Source organism: Leptopilina heterotoma, unplaced genomic scaffold, assembly GCF_015476425.1.
Source record: "Leptopilina heterotoma isolate Lh14 unplaced genomic scaffold, ASM1547642v1 Lhet_275, whole genome shotgun sequence".
Lineage (NCBI taxonomy): Eukaryota > Metazoa > Arthropoda > Insecta > Hymenoptera > Figitidae > Leptopilina > Leptopilina heterotoma.
The window spans coordinates 2,071,442-2,089,664 of record NW_025110983.1 but is presented as its reverse complement, the minus strand read 5'-3'; the positions used below and the strand labels follow the sequence as shown (position 1 = coordinate 2,089,664).

At 19.2% G+C, this 18,223-nt stretch overlaps 1 protein-coding gene across 3 annotated transcripts in view; it reads left to right on the top strand.

Annotated features, from left to right (window-relative positions):
* LOC122503905 (polyamine-transporting ATPase 13A3-like) overlaps positions 1-18,223 on the top strand; it is a 44,745-nt gene that overhangs the window by 2,516 nt on the left and 24,006 nt on the right. The window contains exons 1-6 of one of the 3 annotated variants that reach the window (XM_043614665.1): positions 10,226-10,637; positions 14,624-14,746; positions 15,179-15,237; positions 16,956-17,123; positions 17,516-17,586; positions 17,727-17,993. In XM_043614665.1, the coding sequence (XP_043470600.1) occupies positions 14,731-14,746; positions 15,179-15,237; positions 16,956-17,123; positions 17,516-17,586; positions 17,727-17,993 (581 nt within the window). In that variant the 5' untranslated portion in view covers positions 10,226-10,637; positions 14,624-14,730. Of the gene's footprint in view, positions 1-10,225; positions 10,638-14,623; positions 14,747-15,178; positions 15,238-16,955; positions 17,124-17,515; positions 17,587-17,726; positions 17,994-18,223 lie in introns of those variants that run through there. The other 2 variants (XM_043614666.1, XM_043614667.1) reach the window with 2 other exon arrangements.

The following is an 18,223-nucleotide window of genomic DNA, read 5'->3' as shown; positions in this document are numbered from 1 at the left end:
TTTGTTTTTTTTCTTCTTTTTTATTTATTTCTTTATAACTTATTTCATTTTTTTTTCTTTTATCTAATATTCATTTATTTTTATTTTTCATCAAATATTTCCGCAAATATAAAAATAACGATTTCAATTTATTCTAATGAGGGGGAGTAGAAAAAAATGATAAATTAACATTAATTATTGATTTTATTGCGCGGGGTGTAATCATCTTTTACGCTACGGTACAAGTCGAAGGTTGAAATCACTGTAAAAACGTTTTCATTTTCAACCTTGAAGAACCAAAAAAGAAATAGAGAAATATGCACCATTTTTCTTTATAATCTAGAAAGAAATATATACGAAATTATTTCCTGATAATTTAATAAAAAAATTAATTAATTAAATGAATAAAAAAATTATAAATAAACAAATAGATAAACAAATAGTAAAGCAAACCAATAAACAAATAATAAATAATTAAAAAATAAATAAAATAATTAATAAACAAACAGATAAACAAATAGATAAACAAACAGATAAATAAGTAATAAATAATTAGATAAACAAATAGTTAAGCAAACCAATAAACAAATAATAAATAATTAAAAAATAAATAATAAATAAATAGATAAACAAATAAATAAACAAAGAAACAGATAAATAAGTAATAATAATAATTAAAAAAAATTAATTACATTAATTATAATTTGTTTATTATAATTTATTTATTATAATATAAAATGTACATTTAAATAAAAAAAGAATGTTCAAAGTTTAAACTAAGGACAAAAAAATAATTAGTAAATCATTATATGTTCAATACTTCATTTTAAAAAGACGGAGCGAAAAAAATTTATTGTTCCATTTCAATTACGTAATTTAGAAAACAAATTATTGAATTTTTTTTAAACAATTATTTAAATTTAAATTAATGTGAGCAAGTGGAATTGAAAAAATCCTTCAATCTTACAATAATTTAATTTTTTTTATTATACACGTTATTACATAAAGTCTTAAGATCTTGAATATATATAGTGAATGAAGTAGACATATTTTTAAACAAAAAAAAAAAGAACGAGAAAAAAATATTACATGTTTGTATAACTGTCAATTTTTACACTTAGTAATAGTTTACGTGATTGTTTCAAACATTTTCTACGCCCCCTGTCTTTTTTCCTTGTGTTATGCTTTTAATTTTAAAAAAATCAATTTTAAAAACAATTAAACAGAAGACTTTAAAAAAAAATAATTAAAAAAATTACGCTACAATTATTAACTCATTTTTCGAAAATATTTTTTTGGAACTTTAAATCTGAACGAAGATTAAAAAAAAAACTAAAAAATTAACTCTTTAAGTTTCTTTAAATAAAACTAATTAAAAATATATAATTTATGTTAATTATTCAGTTCAATTTAGAATTTTTTTAATGAAATTATTTAATAAATTATTTTAATAAATGTATAAATATAAAATTTAGTTAAATATTTTTTTTTAAATTCGAAAATTTTCAAACAGTCTTTTAGTGTTTAGGAGAAAAAAAAATAATAAATAGACTTTTTTTTTGTTTATCGAAAATCTTATCATGACTGTACCTACAATTTTTCCTTATTATCAAGTTGATAATTAAATAATCCTACATCTTTTTAAAATGAAATAAATTCGTTTCTCAATATATTTTTTTTTTGAATCTGCGCAATAACCTTGACATTGACTTTTATTTGAACGGAATTTTTTTTTATTCTATCATTATTTCTATTTATTTGCATATCGTTATTTACTATTTAAAATTTAATATTTAAAAATCTTGTTCGTCGCGAGCTTCGAGTAAAATTGCAAAAATTTTCTCCTACCGTTGTTGCGATAGTCGAATTTAATTAATATTTTTAATTAAAAAGTTAGAAACGTTAGGCGCGCAAAATTTTTGATACGGTCCTGACGACCAATACGCTAGTTCTGCGCACGCGTCGCCCCTCCAGTCAGCGGTAACTAGTCCCCCCACTCCCGCGCCTTTTGTGAGGTATATATAAGCCGGCGACTAGCACTTGTGCGGCAGACAAGCGCTGGACGCAGAAATGCCAACAACTTGTTCCCATACGCGAATGCGCTACAAAAATTCTTTTATTGCAAAAACGCTTTAATAAAGCGTCGAAATGTTTAGTAATACAAATTAATATTATTAATTAGTATTTTCAATTAATTAAATTTTATATATTTTTTAAATTTGTCGATGTGACTTATTACATTTTCATACTTTTGTAATATAAAAATATGTGACGCGCTCTGAAGAAAGGTACCTAAGAAGCAAACGAATTATAGTTTATGTTTGTATCAGACTTATTGTGATTAAAATTTTATTTTTAATTATAAAAATTGGAATCAGGGTTTATGGAATATTTTTGATGTAATAAAGACTTGAAGATCAATAATTATTAATATTAATTGTTTCTCTTTTTGTGTTTTTACTCCAAAAAATTATAAACATAACCTAAATTTTTTTGCTTTTTAGGTACCTTTCCTGGGAGTGCGTCACATATATATTATAGGTAATATAAAATATTAATAATGTATTTATATTAATAAATATATATTTATTTATTATAAAATATTTAATAAATAAATATTTGTTTGAAATTTTATTCTATATTAAAAAAAAACACAAACATAAATAAAAAAATAAGTAAAAAAAATATTTATTTATTTATTATTATAATTATATTAATATAATATATATATATATTTTTATATTACAAAAGTATGGAAATGTAATTAAGTCATAATCGCCAAATTTAAAATTGCACATGTCATATTGAGTTAAATTGCGTAATTATTTCATTCAATGACACCTGATTAATTTAATATATATATATATATATAAATATATATATATATATTTGTTATTAATTAATTACGAGGTTAAACAGAATCTAGTACATTGTTTTGCGTAAGAGAGACTGTTCTGACCTTCATATCTTTCTTCCAGGAGCGGATTTATTATCATTTTTCATATAATATATATTTGTATACATATATATGTATATATTTCTCTTTTATTTTACCTCCAGTTTAAATTTTACTTTTTTCGCATTACTTAAAATCGCATTTTAAATTATTTATTTAATTAAATTTATGAAAATAAAAAATTATTTTTATATATTTCTAGAAATTATTTTTTATTTTGTATATAGTATGTATAATATTAGTATTATACAATGTAATAAATAGTATTATTATTATAATTATTATTGTTAAAATTATTATTATTATTATTATTATTAAAATAATATTAAAATATTATTATACAGTTTTAATATTATTTTTATTATTCACCAAAAAAATGAAATTTTTTTATTGTCATTAATATTTTTGTTATTTTTGTTGTTAAATAGTATTATTAAAAATATTAATATATTTTTAAAATTTATTAATATTAAAAATATTATTATATAGTTTTTATATTATTTTTATTATTTACCAAAAAAATGAAATATTTTTATTGTCATTAATATTTTTGTTTTTGTTGTTTTTAAATAATAATATTAAAAATATTATTATATTTTTAATATTTAAAATGAATTATGACGTCACAGTTTTAAAACAAATGCTTTTAACAAATTGTGACGTCATAATGGTTCAAAAATACCCATAAGAAATTTCTTCAAAATACTTGCAATAATTTTTCAGAATTTTTTTTTTTTTTTTTTTAAATTTTGAAATATAAATCTTGAAAATTCCAGTAATTGGTAAATAAAATTTTTCTTATGGTTAAATTTTCTCTGCGCGACAATTTATAATATCTTATCTGTTAATAGACATCAAATATTGTAAATCTTGTAATTCAATTATTCTCGGGATAATTGTTTAATCCCATGCAAATAGTGGGAAAATAAAATTAGTTTTTATCTTTTTTCTCTATTTTTTAAATGCTTTTTTATTTTTGTTTTTTTTCTCAATTGTTATTAGATAAAAAAAAAACGTTTAGTGGTTTAAAAAAATAAAAAATTAATTATTTATACACTCGTCTTTTTGTCTTAATAGTAAAATTTTTTTTTAAATTTATAATAATAATAATAATAATAATAATAATAATGTGGGCTTAATAAAATAAATAATACCAAATAATGGAAAATAATTAAATTACAAAAATAGTAAAAATTAAATTGTAAAAATAGTAAAAATTAAATTGTAAAAATAGTAAAAATTAAATTGTAAAAATAGTAAAAATTAAATTGTAAAAAATAGTAAAAAGTAAATTGTAAAAATAATAAAAAGTAAATTGTAAAAATAATAAAAAGTAAATTGTAAAAATAATAAAAATTAAATTGTAAAAAAAAATAATTAAATATTAAAAATAGTAATAAATAATTAAATGTAAATAATAATTTATTTATTTAATTTTAACTTAACTTAAAAGTTATTTTTAATATTAATATTAATTTATTTAATATTTAATATTAAAATTAATATTTATTTAATATTTAATATTAAAATTAATATTTATTTAATATTTAATATTAAAATTAATATTTATTTCATATTAATTTAATAGTAATTAAACAATAAAAATAATAATAATTTATAAAAATTTATAAACAAATAAGAAATATAAGTTCTTATATTTTTTTCTTTATTTCATTTCTTTTCACTTGTTTTCATAACATTCCTCATAATTTTTTTTTGTGTTCTAAATTTATACATTAATTTTCGATTACTATTTAAGTGTTTTGTAATTATATGTATACACTACGTTGATAGTAATTTGAAAAATGAAAAAGAAAATCAATTCATTATAAAAGTGTCTGCAAATATTTTCTAATGACATTAACAAAGTATTTTATTTATTTTTTTATCAATTTTACACATTTATAATGATGGAATGTTATAAAAACCATTTTATATCTCTTTTAAAGATGAGTTTAAGTAAATAATGACATTTGTGTGTCGAGGATTTTAAAATAAAGACGAGCCATACAAATTGTCTTTTGACATTTTTTTTTTTTTATTCTATAATCGTAATAATATTCAAAAAGTCATTTTCATATTTTTTTTCAATTTTAATTTCGCCTCTAATTATCAACAAACCGCGCAATTTTCGCATAAAATTAAAATTTTTTTTTAATAATAATAATAATAATTTTTGCTATAATTATGAATATAATTGAAAAAAGAAATTTTCTTATAATCACAAAAATAATTGAAACAAGAAATTTCTTTTATAATCATAGAAATAATTGAAAAAAGAATTTTTTTACAATCATGAAAATCGAAAATTATTGTAAATATTTTTTTACTAAAAATAATGTAATTAAAAAAAATATTATTATATAATAAAAATATAGGAAGAATGAAAAAATAAAAAAGGGTTTTATAGCGAAACGTAATTATTAAATAATAATTAAAATAATAATATAAGCGAAATAAAAATTTTTAATACTCTGGGAGGATTCGAACGCAGGCGGCTCATAGCGAAAAAAATTCACGCTTCTAAAGGCCTTTAACGATTGCGGCTAAATTTGCATTTATTATCAAACTAAGAATATAATAATAATAATTTTAATTATAATTATAATGATAATTAATAATAAGAAATATTATTATAATTATATAGTAATGTTAATAATAAAAATATATGAATAGTAGTAATAATAATATTTTATTTATTTATTTATTTGCTTGAAAAATAGAAATAATAATATAATTGAAATAATAGTAATAATAATAAAAAAAAATAAATAAAAAAGTAGTAGTAAAAATAATAATAATAAATATATTGTAATAATAATTTATCATAATTATTATAATTATTTTTTATTATTATGTTAATCAATTAATAATAATAGAAACAATAATGATAAGAATAAAATGCATTGCAAATAAATTAACATAAAAATTGTGCAATTGAATAAAAGCGAGTTCTCAATGTAAATAATCGTTTGAATTTTACATAACTGATTAGACTTTTGAATAAATTATCCACTTGAAACTAAACTTTACCAGTTTATATAAAAATCATCAGTTTTCATTTTTCCCTTTAATTTTTTTTTTTTTTTTTTTTTTTTTTTTTTTTTTTTTTATAGAAAAAATTCTCTTTTCTGTTAATCATGCAAATGTCATAATTTTATTAATAGAGGGCATTAAACCTCGAGTAAACGTTTAGAAAAAAAAAAATGTTAAAAATAACACAGTGAATTTTCCTGTCTTACTTGATTGATTAAATATTATTCCATATTTTTATGGTTATAAAAGTAAACGTTTTTTTTAAAGAAACACTTTATTGTGCATATACACACACAAACTTGTAATTATATAGAGGCACCATACTATTTTTATTCTAAGAAATAAAAAAAATTGAAAAGAAAAAAATTTTTTTTTTCTTCTTCTCTAGTTATTAATGTGGAGATTTTTTTTTTTTTTGAAAGGAAAATTAATATTTTTACAAATAAAACAATTTTATATAAGTTTAAAGTTATATTCAAGAAATTAAATTGATTTTGACCTAAAAATTTATTAATTTTGATCTAAAATAATCTATTTTTACTGAAATTAAATTGTTTTTATCTAAAATTACTTATTTTTACCAAAAACTATTCTATAGCGACATTAGACTAATCTACTTTTGCAGAAATTAAACTATTTTGACCTGAAACAATATTTTTTTCAGTAAAAATAGTCTGTTTTGACCTGCAAAAATTTTTTTTCCTACAAACTCAAATAATTGACCCAAAAATAATCTATTTCTACTGAAATTAAACTGTTTTGACCTAAAAATGTATTTTTTTCTAAAGCTTACAATAATCCCCCTAAAATAATATATTTTTACTAAAATTAAACTATTTGGACCTAAAATAAAATATTTTTGGGGAAAATAATATGTTTTGACCTAAAAAAATATTTTTTGCTACAACCTAAAATAAATGACCTAAAAATAATCTATTTTTACTAAAATTAAACTGTTTTGACCTAAAAAATACTTTTTTCTAAAACATAAAATAATCGACGTAAAAATAATCTATTTTTACTGAAATTAATCTGTTTCGACCTGTAATTGCTTCGAAACAAAAAAATCTATTTTTAGTAAGAATAGTCTGTTTTGACCTAAAAAATACTTTTTTCTAAAACCTTAAATAATCGACCTAAAAATAATCTATTTTTACTGAAATTAATCTGTTTCGACCTGAAGTAATGTAATTTTACTGAAATTAATCTATTTTGACCTAAAATAATCTAATTTCACTCTTATTAATCTATTTTGACCTAAAATAATTTATTTTTACTCAAATTAATCTGTTTGGACGTGAAATAATCTATTTTGACCTAAACTAATCTAATTTCACTCATATTAATCTATTTTGACCTAAAATAATTGATTTTCACTCAAATCAATCTGTTTAGACCTAAAATAATCTAATTTCACTCATATTAATCTATTTTGACCTAAAATAATTTATTTTCACTCAAATCAATCTGTTTAGACCTAAAATAATCTGTTTAGACCTAAAATAATCTATTTTGTCCTAATACGATTTACAGTTATAAAAAGATTTTCAACTTTGACTTTAATTAATCTACATTGACCTAAACTCATATTTTTGATAGAAACTAATCTATTTTGCCTCTAAAAGGTAAAATATAAAAAGGTCAACTTTCATAAATAAATTGTCTACTTTGTATAATTTGTATAATTTGACCAGAATTTCTCCTGAATTTTGATGTCAAAATATCTCAATTGGCCAAAAACGAATAGTTTTACATTGACCTAAAGTTATTTATTTATACCAAATTTTTTTATAATTTGACTCGAATTTATTTCAGTTTGACCTGAAAAAAGTATTTTTTTTACTCAATCCAGTTCTAATTTTACTTAAAAAATGTTTTTTTTACTATATATTGACCTATTTAGGACCTAAAATATTTCGATTTCAGTCAAATTTGTATAATTCGACATACAATGATTTTGTCCATATTTGATTAAAAAAATAATACGAATAATTCTTAATCGTACTTTTTTGACCCTCGTGTTACAATTTAGACCTAAAATAATTGTCTATTTTGAAACAAATTTTCATAATTTTATTTCTCTTATTTTAATTTAACCTAAAATAATATATTTTGTATTCAGTTCGTTACTATGAATTAAATTAATTAATTAATTTTTATTTTTAAAATTTAATAATTGTCCTAAAACTAACTTTTTGTGGTCTAAAGCCTATATTTGACCTGTTTGATATATTTTGACCTAAATGACGTTTAAAATTTAAATAATTTTAAGTGTAACTAAAAAATTATCTAACTATAATTTGACCTATAATTGACGAACTCTGACTCAATATTGATAAACTTTGACCTTAATTTGTCTTTATTCAACTCAGCAAATTAGTTTTTTACTCAAATTAATTTTTTCAATTTTAAAAAATATTATATAGTTAAAAAAAATATTATTATTATTGTTGTTTATTTATTATTTGTCAAGTTGATGTCAATTATTGCGTAACGTAACGGCCCCTTGGGGAGCTCTATGGTGCTACTTTTTGACTTGTAATTTAGTTCAAATTTGACCTAAATTATTTCGTAACGTAAGGGCCCCTTGGGGTCTTTTATGTTGTCATTTTTTTACTTGTAGGTTTAAAAAGGTCAAATTTGACCTAAACTGTGACATAAGTTAATGTTTCTTACGGGAGGCGTAATGTAACGGCCCCCTAATGCCCTAATGGGGAAATTTTGACCTGAAGTTAAAAAGTAGGTCAATTTAAACTCATTTTAACGCAATTTTAACGCATTTTAAAGGCCTTTCAGTGGATGTAACTTAACGGTCCTTATGGGGCCCTATGGCAACTTTTTTCGACATGTAGGATAAAATTAATGTTCTCTCATTTTTCGAAGGTCAAATTTGACCTAAATTTCGACGGAACTTAACGTCCCTTAAGTGGGACTTAATTCCCTTATGTCGCCTTTTTTGACCAGCTGATAAATATAGGTCACATTTGACCTAAATTCTGACGTAAGTTAATGTCCCTTATAGGGGACGTAATGTAACGGCTCCTTAATGACACTTATCGGGCTTTTTTTGACCTACAGGTGAAAAAATAGGTCTTATTTCTCCTAAATGATGACGTAATGTATCGGCCCCTTGGGGGCCTTTATGAGCCCACTTTTTTGACTTGTAAGTTAAAAAATAGGTCACATTTGACCTAAATTTTGAAGTAACTTATTTATTCTTATGGGGGACATCATGTAACGGCCCCTTAAAGGACCTTTTTTGACCTGTAGGTCAAAAATAGGTCTTATTTCTCTTAAATTATGGCGTAACGTATCGGCCCCTTGGGGGCCTTTAAGTGGACACTTTTTGACTAGTAGGTTAAAAAAATAAGTCGAAATTGACCAATATTTTGACATAACGTATCTACCTTTATGGGGAGCGTAATGTAACGGCCCCTTGGGGAGGGGGCCCTTAAAAAATCTTAACTCTACGATGGCGAATTTTTCTTTATAATAGGGAGAAATATTTTATTATTATTACTTAATAACAATAATAATAATAATAATAATAATAATAATAATAATTATAATTAACATTTAATTTATATTTCTTTTAATTTACATGTAATTAATGTTTAAATTTTTATATTTTAATTTTATTTATATTTTAATTGTTCATGTTTTAATAAAAAAAGATGTTCCTAGTAAAAATGTTCATGATAATAATGTGAAAAAAAAGTAACAATGATTTGGTAAAAAATAAAAGTAAAAAAAAATTTTTTTTCCTTTTAAATTGAAGGGGAATTTTTTTTTTTAAAATAGATTAAGATAAAGAGAATAGGGAATTCCATAAGCCAAAATTCAATGAGGAAGAAAAAGGAATAGAAAGAGAGAAAGAAAAATGATTAATCATCATAAGTATATAAATGTGTATTGTATTGGGCAATTAACATGAAATGTGTATTAATGCTGCGTTGTCAGTTCCAAAAGATTATATTATATATATATATGTATATATGAAGATCATTTGGAGGGGAATTCTCGTAAACTAATGTATACTCGCTTTGCTTTTGAAATAATATTCTAGTTTCTTACGATACTTGACACGACGCGCAGGTGCTTTATTTTTCAAAAGAGAGAAAACAAAAATTCTTTTTTCACATTATTTTTTTTTTTTAATCACAAAAATTTCTTTTTTTATCAATGAAAAAAAGAATTACGTTTTTATTTATAATTTTTGTGTGAATAATATTTGTTTTCATTAATTTTATAATCTTTCTTTGTTCTTCTCTTCTTTTTCTTTTTTTTTTTTTTAATCAAAAATCGTGCTTTTCTCTTTGTATATTAATAATTAGTGCCGATAGTGTATTGTGGATATATTGATAATATAGTTTTATATATTTTGTTTTTATATAAAAGCAAAAAAAAAAAAAAACAAAAAAAAAACAAGAAAATAATAAGAAGAAAAAATATCGGGAATGAAAAAAAGGAATGTGTGGAAAAGAAAGAAAATTGACTTAAAATTGTTTTCAAAGTCATTTACATTTGTTTATTATACTTGAAAAGAAATTTTGTACGAGGAAAAATATTATCATTTTCCCCCCCTCTTTTCGTTTTTGGTAATTTTAACACTTATTAACCCCCCAAGCCCCCCACTTCTGCCCTTTCAACAAATTTCTTTTCACCAGTAAGTATTTTTAATTTTCATGTATATTAATTAATATATATTTATTATTATTTTTATTATTATTATTATTATTTTCATTAATTCGTATAATTTATTATTATAATTTAATATTTTTATTTTATGTTTAAAAAATTTTGCACTTAGATTTTTTTAGATTTTAAATATTTTTAATTTATTATATTATTATTAATAATAATAATAATAATAATAAAAATAAATTTAAAAAAATTATTTTTTTTTTCATTTTATATTATTGTTATTATTATTTAACATTTTGAAAATTTTGCATTTATTATATTTTCTTTTAGATTTTAGTTAATTTTAATTTTTTTATTATTAATTTTTCTTTTTTTTCTTTTTTTTGCCTTTTGAAAAAAAAATTCTTTGTCATTATTTTATCATTAAATAAATATTACAGATAATTATTATAATCTCTTGTGGATTAAAAAAAATTTATAAAAAAATTTTTTTTTGACATTTTCTTTTCAAGTGACTAAAAATAAAAATTTTTAAAAATAATAAAATTTGAATTAAAATTGTATAGAAATAAACAATAATTTACAAATTGGTTTTTCAAATTTTCAAAATGCAATAAAATTTATTTATTTATTTAAATATGAAATTTTAAAAATTATTTATTATTATTTTGCTATTATTAAAATAGCCATTTAAAAAATATATAAGTTAATTTTAATGATTTATTAGTAATTTATGTAATTAATAAGAAGAACAAAAGTATAATTACAAAAGCGATTATGACAATAATAATGATAAAATAAGAATAATAATAACAATAATAATAATAAAAATAAAAACATTAATAAATTATTTTTTGTTCATCTATTTACTACTATATTATTTTGTTTATTTATACTTATTATTAATTAATAATAAATTTACATTTTTACTGCAATAATAATAAAAAAAAATAAAACAATAAAAGAAAAATAGTATTAATAAAACAAATATTAGTAGTAAACAAAGAATAATATTAAAAATTAAAATAATAGTAATAAAAAAGTAGTAGTGTAAAATAATAATAATAATAAACAATAAAGACTTTAGAAACTTATTAAAAGCTGTGACAATTTTTATTCATTCTAAAAACGGGAAAATTTTCAAAATTAAAAATTATTTTTAGCTTAAGTTTAATTTATTTAATATATTAATTAATTAATTAATTAATTAATTAATAATATATTATTATAGTATTATCACATAATGAGGTCAATTAATTCATGATAAAAAGACTTACATGCGCAATGAAATCTTAACATATATTTACATTTATTTGTTTTTTTTTTTTTTTTTTTTTTACATTAAACAGAATTCATTAATTCTAATTTAACGCTTATAATTAGTATAGTCAATCAATTAATGATAAATTTTAAAGAAAAATTTAAAAAAATGTTTTTTTTCCTTCACTAGAATTAATTACAATTGTATCTAAGAAGAAAAAAATTAACCAGAAAATCATAGCAAGAATCTCAATCTGCGAGTGATTTTGAAATTGATCGTATAAAAAAGTGAGATAACGAGAGAGAGAGAGAGATAGAGAGAAAGAGAGAAATTATTTATAATAATTATAATGAAGAATAATAATTATTATTTAAAAAAAAAATTCAGTGTATTTTTTTTTAATTCGGATTTTTTTTAATATTAAATTATTAATTAATTCACTAATAATAATAATTATTGTTATTATTAATATTAAAAGAAATTTCAGTAATTTTTTTTTAATTCAGTTTTTATACAGTCGGATTTTATTTGATATTAAATTATTAATTAATTTTTTAATTAATTCACTAATAATAATTATTGTTATTATTATTTATAATATTAGTAAAAATAGTAAAAAATTATCCAGAAGTACCTGAATTATTTCAACTCTATTATTATTTTATTTTATTTAAAAAAAATTAATAACTAAATAATTAATTAATTTATTCAATAAGTAATGAATTCTTTTACTAATTAACTGACTTATTAATTAATTAATTTATTTATTTATTTATTTATTATTATGAGCTATGAATAATTTGAATTAACATTGAGTCACTTGAAATCAATCATGTCACATGTCACGTGACTAAAATAATTAATTTACCTAAAAGTTTATTTAAAAAAAAAAGAAAATAAATTAAATTAACTTTTTTACTAATTTCCATTAATAAATTAAATTCAGCTGTTTGTTTGTGTTCCTTTTTTCTTTATTTTTTGTTTGTTTTTCGTATTATTTTTCCTATAAATTGTTAAAAAAAAAAAAAATTGTGTAGAAACTGTTGTTAGAAAAAAAATGTCGTGATAATATAATTGTTTATTTTTGTCTGTTTAAAGTTAAAATACAACGGAAAAACAAGTAATTATAAGCATTTATTGTATCGCAGTCAAGTTGTAAGAAAAAATTTTTATTCAATCAAAATGATAATTTCGCTTAGAATAATTCAAATCTAGAATTTTGTTTCAATAAACAAATAAAATTGCGCCTTTTTTTAATTTTTAAAAAATTCTTAAAAATTTTTAGTGGCTTAAAGGGGGGAAGGGGGGGGGCGGATGTTAATTAAAACATTTTAGAAAATAGTACTTAATAAAAATAACAGTAATAATATTGAATTTTTTTTTAATTTTATTAATATTATTTATTATTTTATTATAACATTGTATTGTACTTCACTATATAATTTATTTTATTTATTTATTTATTTATTTATTTACCATTATAAACGGGACTTATTTATTTATTTATAAATAAATAAATAAAAAACGTAATAATATTACGTTTATTTATTTATTTTTTTTATTTTTTATTTATTTATTTATAAACGTTACATTAAAAATAAAACAGAAATAATTGAAATCACGTTTTCAAATATAATTATATTCATCACAAAAATTTGAAATTGTAATTTAATGTATTTATTCAATTTTTTGAAAGCAGAACACATAATTATAGAGTGTAAATTAGTTCAGGTAAATCTAATTAGTTTTGGTTTTCTTTGAAAGATTTTTTTTTCTTCTTTTGCATTTATATTTGAAATTGTGTCCTTTAACATAAATTTAACGACTTTCGTAAATTGAAAACTAATTTTCGTAAAATGATGCACAACCATTAATAGGTCATTAAAAGTTTAATTTTCTTTAATTCTAATTTTCTATTATATTAATTGTAGAATAAAATTTAACAAAATTATTTAGAAATAACAAAAATACATCAAAAAATTTTTTTTAGCAATATTATTTATTTATTTATAAAACAGCCATTATTATTATTATTATTAGATATTATTATTATTATTATTATTATTATATTATTTTTACTACTATTTTTATTCTTAATGTTTTTATTATCATTATTTTTTATTTTACTACTACCTTTTTTTATTACTACTATTTTTATTGTTATTGTTTATATTATTATTACTTTTTTTTACTACTACTTTTTTTATTACTACTATTTCTATTTTTATTGTTTTTATTATTATTATTAATTTTTTTTACTACTAATTTTTTAATACTATCTACTATTTTTATTGTAGAACTATTTTTTTTTTTTTTTGTATTGTTTCCTGTAAAAAAATATGAAAAATTTCAGGGAAAATAATTTATTTAATTAATTGAAATGAACTGGGAAATTAGATAAATTTTTATTTTTGATAACAAAAATAATATTTCTGCTAAAATACAATAGTAAAATTTTTGTCAATAATTGTTTTTAAAAACTTTGAGGGAAACCCAATTTTTATTTAAATTATTAATAGCTGTTGATAATAATAAAAAATGTATTATCATTTCTTTAAAAATCTTCATATGAATAAGTGTAAAAAAACAAAATTAAGCTTAAGTCGTTAATTGTGGTAATTATGATAAATAAATAAATAAATAAATAAATAAAAATAATATTTAAATCTATATGCTTGAAAAGAATTTAAAAACGAAAAAAAAACAATATTATTAGTCATTTTTTTAAATAAAATTTTTCGTTACAGACTTCCAGTTGTGAAAAGAAATTTACAACTTGTAGTTTATCTTAAAGACTAACATTGTTTGGAATAAAAATTCATCAGTGTCAGAAAATATCCAAGATACACGAGTTATGACTGATGTCAATGGTAATTTGCTTCACACATTTTAACGCAAAAAAAAAAAAAAAAAAAAAAAAAAAAAAAAAAAAAAATGAAAAAAATATCATAAGATAGTGGAAAATCTCTTATATTGAAAGACAAAAAATAATAGCAAATTTTCACTGAATCGAGATTAAATGATGAGAAAACAATTCTGGAAAATACTTCACGTGAAGGACGTTTGAATAGATTTTAATTTTTAATTTTTTTTTATAAATTCCAATCTATATATTTATATTTTCAATATTATATTCTGTAATTTAAAAAAATAATTCTTTTATTATTATTATTATTTCATATTGTAAGAAAAAAAATTTATTCTAAAATTTTCATTTGGAAAATATAATTATAACAAATTAGAAACAAATAATATTTCTTTTTCATTAATTGGAAAAATATTAATATTTTATTAATTTCTAGGCCTAAAATCTAAAGAAAAACCGGAAGTTCAAAAAATTCTTGCCAATCATGATGTTATGGTAAGTTTACAGTGTTTTTGAATTTTTATAAAAATAATTCAATTTTGTTTTCTTAAATATTTTTCGTAAAAAAAATTATTTCTTTATTTTCTGTTTAGAAAATTTTGTAGAATTTGTAAATTTTATTATTAATTTTAAAATTTTCGTGCAATTATTTGGAAATTTTCTCGTTCTATTGTTTAAAATTTTTATAAATTTAAATGAAACTTTCAAAATTTACCAGAAATTTTACAAATTTCATATTCAAAGTTTCATTTCATTAGTTTGAAATTTTTTAAATTCAATTGAAAACTTTACAAATTTAATTGAATTTTTGTAAATTTGAATTAAATTTAACAAATTTTATTGTTTATTAAAATTTTCGTCTCAAAACTTGGAATTTTTTAAAAATTTAATAGAAATTTTTTTAAAATTAATTGAAAAATTATAAAATGTAATTGAAACTTTAGAAATTTAATTCAATTTTCATCAATTTAAATGAAATAAAACAAATTTTATTGAAATTTTCGTCTCAAACTTCGAATTTTTTAAAAACTTAATCGACATTTTTTTTTAAATTAATTGAAACTTTATAAAATGTAATTGAAACATTACAAAATTAATTGAATTTTCATAAATTTAAATGAAATTTAACAAATTGTATTTTTTTGAAATTTTCATTTCACAACTTTGAATTTAAAAAAAAAAAAATTTTTTTTTTGAAACTTTATAAATGTAATTAAAACTTTACAAAAATTAAATAAAATTTTATAAATTTAAATGAAATTTAATAAATTTTATTGTTTATTGAAATTTTCGTCTCAAAACTTCTAATTTTTTAAGAATTTAATAAAAATTTTCATCTATTACTTAAAAATTTCTTAAAAATTAATTGAAACTTTACAAATTTAAATAAACATTTAAAAATTACCAGAATTTTACAATTTGATAAATTTTAAAAAATTTAAATTCTTATTCCTCTAAATTTTATAAATAAAAGATTTTATTGAAATTTTATAAAAATTGCTTAATATTTTTTAAAAATTTTTTAAATTTTATTAAAACTTCATAATTTTTTAACTATGATTAAAATTGCATTAAAATATTTAATACTTTATTGAAATTTTTGTAACTTTTATTAAAAATTGTATAAACTTAATTAAAATTGTAAAGAAATTTAAAAAAACTTTGTTAGAAATTTTTTCCAGTTTTATTAAAATCTTACGAAAAATTTTTATCAAAATTTAAAATATCTTATTTTTTAAAAAAATTTTAATAAATTTTATTCTTTATAATTTTATTATTCAAAGTTTTACAAATAATAAAAAATCGGAAAAGTGGGAGTTACTTGGGTTTTTTGTGTGCAAATGACAGCAAAAATATAGTGAACCTGATTGGTGATAATGCTTATCTCTAATAATACTTTATCTTATATACCGAATAGTTGTATTTCTATAAAAATGTACGGGACCCTAAAAATAAAAAAAAAATTACATTTTGTTTCCTGATTAGAAAATTGGTTATTAATAAAAATTCGAAGTTTTAAATAAATTTTAATTTTAAAAATTCAAAGAAAAAATTCTTTGACATTAAAAAAATTCTTTGACATTAAAAAAATTAACAAAAAATGTCAAAAAAATAAAAAATATTTTTATAATAAAAATAATAAAAATATAATATAAAAATTTATAATAAATAAAGAGAAAAAAAATTATTTTTAATTTTAATTTAATTTTCAGTACGTACATGGATTCAAGGAGAGTGTTGTGTCAACTCTTCTCATTTATTTGACCTATATTATCACTGGTGGATTATTAAGACTGATTTTTCACTGGTATCCGTATTTTCAACTTTATGCTACACACAAAAAATGTCCATTGAATGAAGCCACGAAACTTCTTATTATTGTAAGATTTCTCTTCTTCTTCTTTTTCCTCTTAATAAATTTAAATAAATTTTTTTTTAAACTTTAAAATTTGTTTTTGCAATTATCAGAGAGAAAGTTAATAATTTTCTTTCTTCCTTATTAAGAAGTTTGAAGAAACTTTTAATTATTTTTAAATTTTGGCGCGTAAATCATAATTTTCCGTTAAAATATTGGCGGTAAATTTAAAATTTGGCGCGAAAATCATACTTTTCCGTTAAAATATTGGCGGTAAATTTAAAATTTGGCGCGAAAATCATGTTTTTCCGTTAAAATATTGGCGGTAAATTTGAATTTTCCCACCAATATTCTCTTTCATTTTTAAAATTTATTCCTTCGCAATTAATTTTGATTTTTTGTCCATTTCTTTTTTAGAGTAATTATCAAGAAAAGCACAAGACATATTTTGTCAAAAATGTGCTGACAATATCGACAAAAAATTTAGGGTAAGTTTTTTAATTTCCAAAAAAAATAAAAAATGTTTTATTATTTTTTTTATTTATTAATTAAAATTATTAATTATATACAGAAAATTTTCGATTTTCTTGACAAATTTTATCATTCTTTCTTTCTTTTTATAATATAGAAAAAATTCAGTTGCAAAATTATTAAATACTGATGATCGGAAATTAATAAAAAATATCGAGGGAAAAAAATTGAATTTTCACTTAGATAATGGTTCACATAAAAATATTATAGAATATAAAGCATTTTGGTACAAGAAACAATGTTTTATATGGGACGAAGAAACATGTCAATTCTCCAAATTAATTGGCCTCGAAAAATATGTCCAAAATTCAGAACTTCATCTTGGTAATAAACAGGGATTATCAAAAGATGAACAACTATTGAGGTAGAGTGTGAAATCACCTTTAAGCCCTTTAAGATTGTATTTAAAAATATTTGTGATTCCCCTATGTATTTCATAGAGATATAAGAGTTGAGATAGAGAGAGAGAGAGAGTCAGCGAGTGTATTTAACGTCCCCTTTTCTTTCTCTCTCTAGAGACGCATGCGCACGAACGACGCGCGAATTTCAAACGAAAAACACGAAAAATATGTTATGATCATATAGGAAAATGAG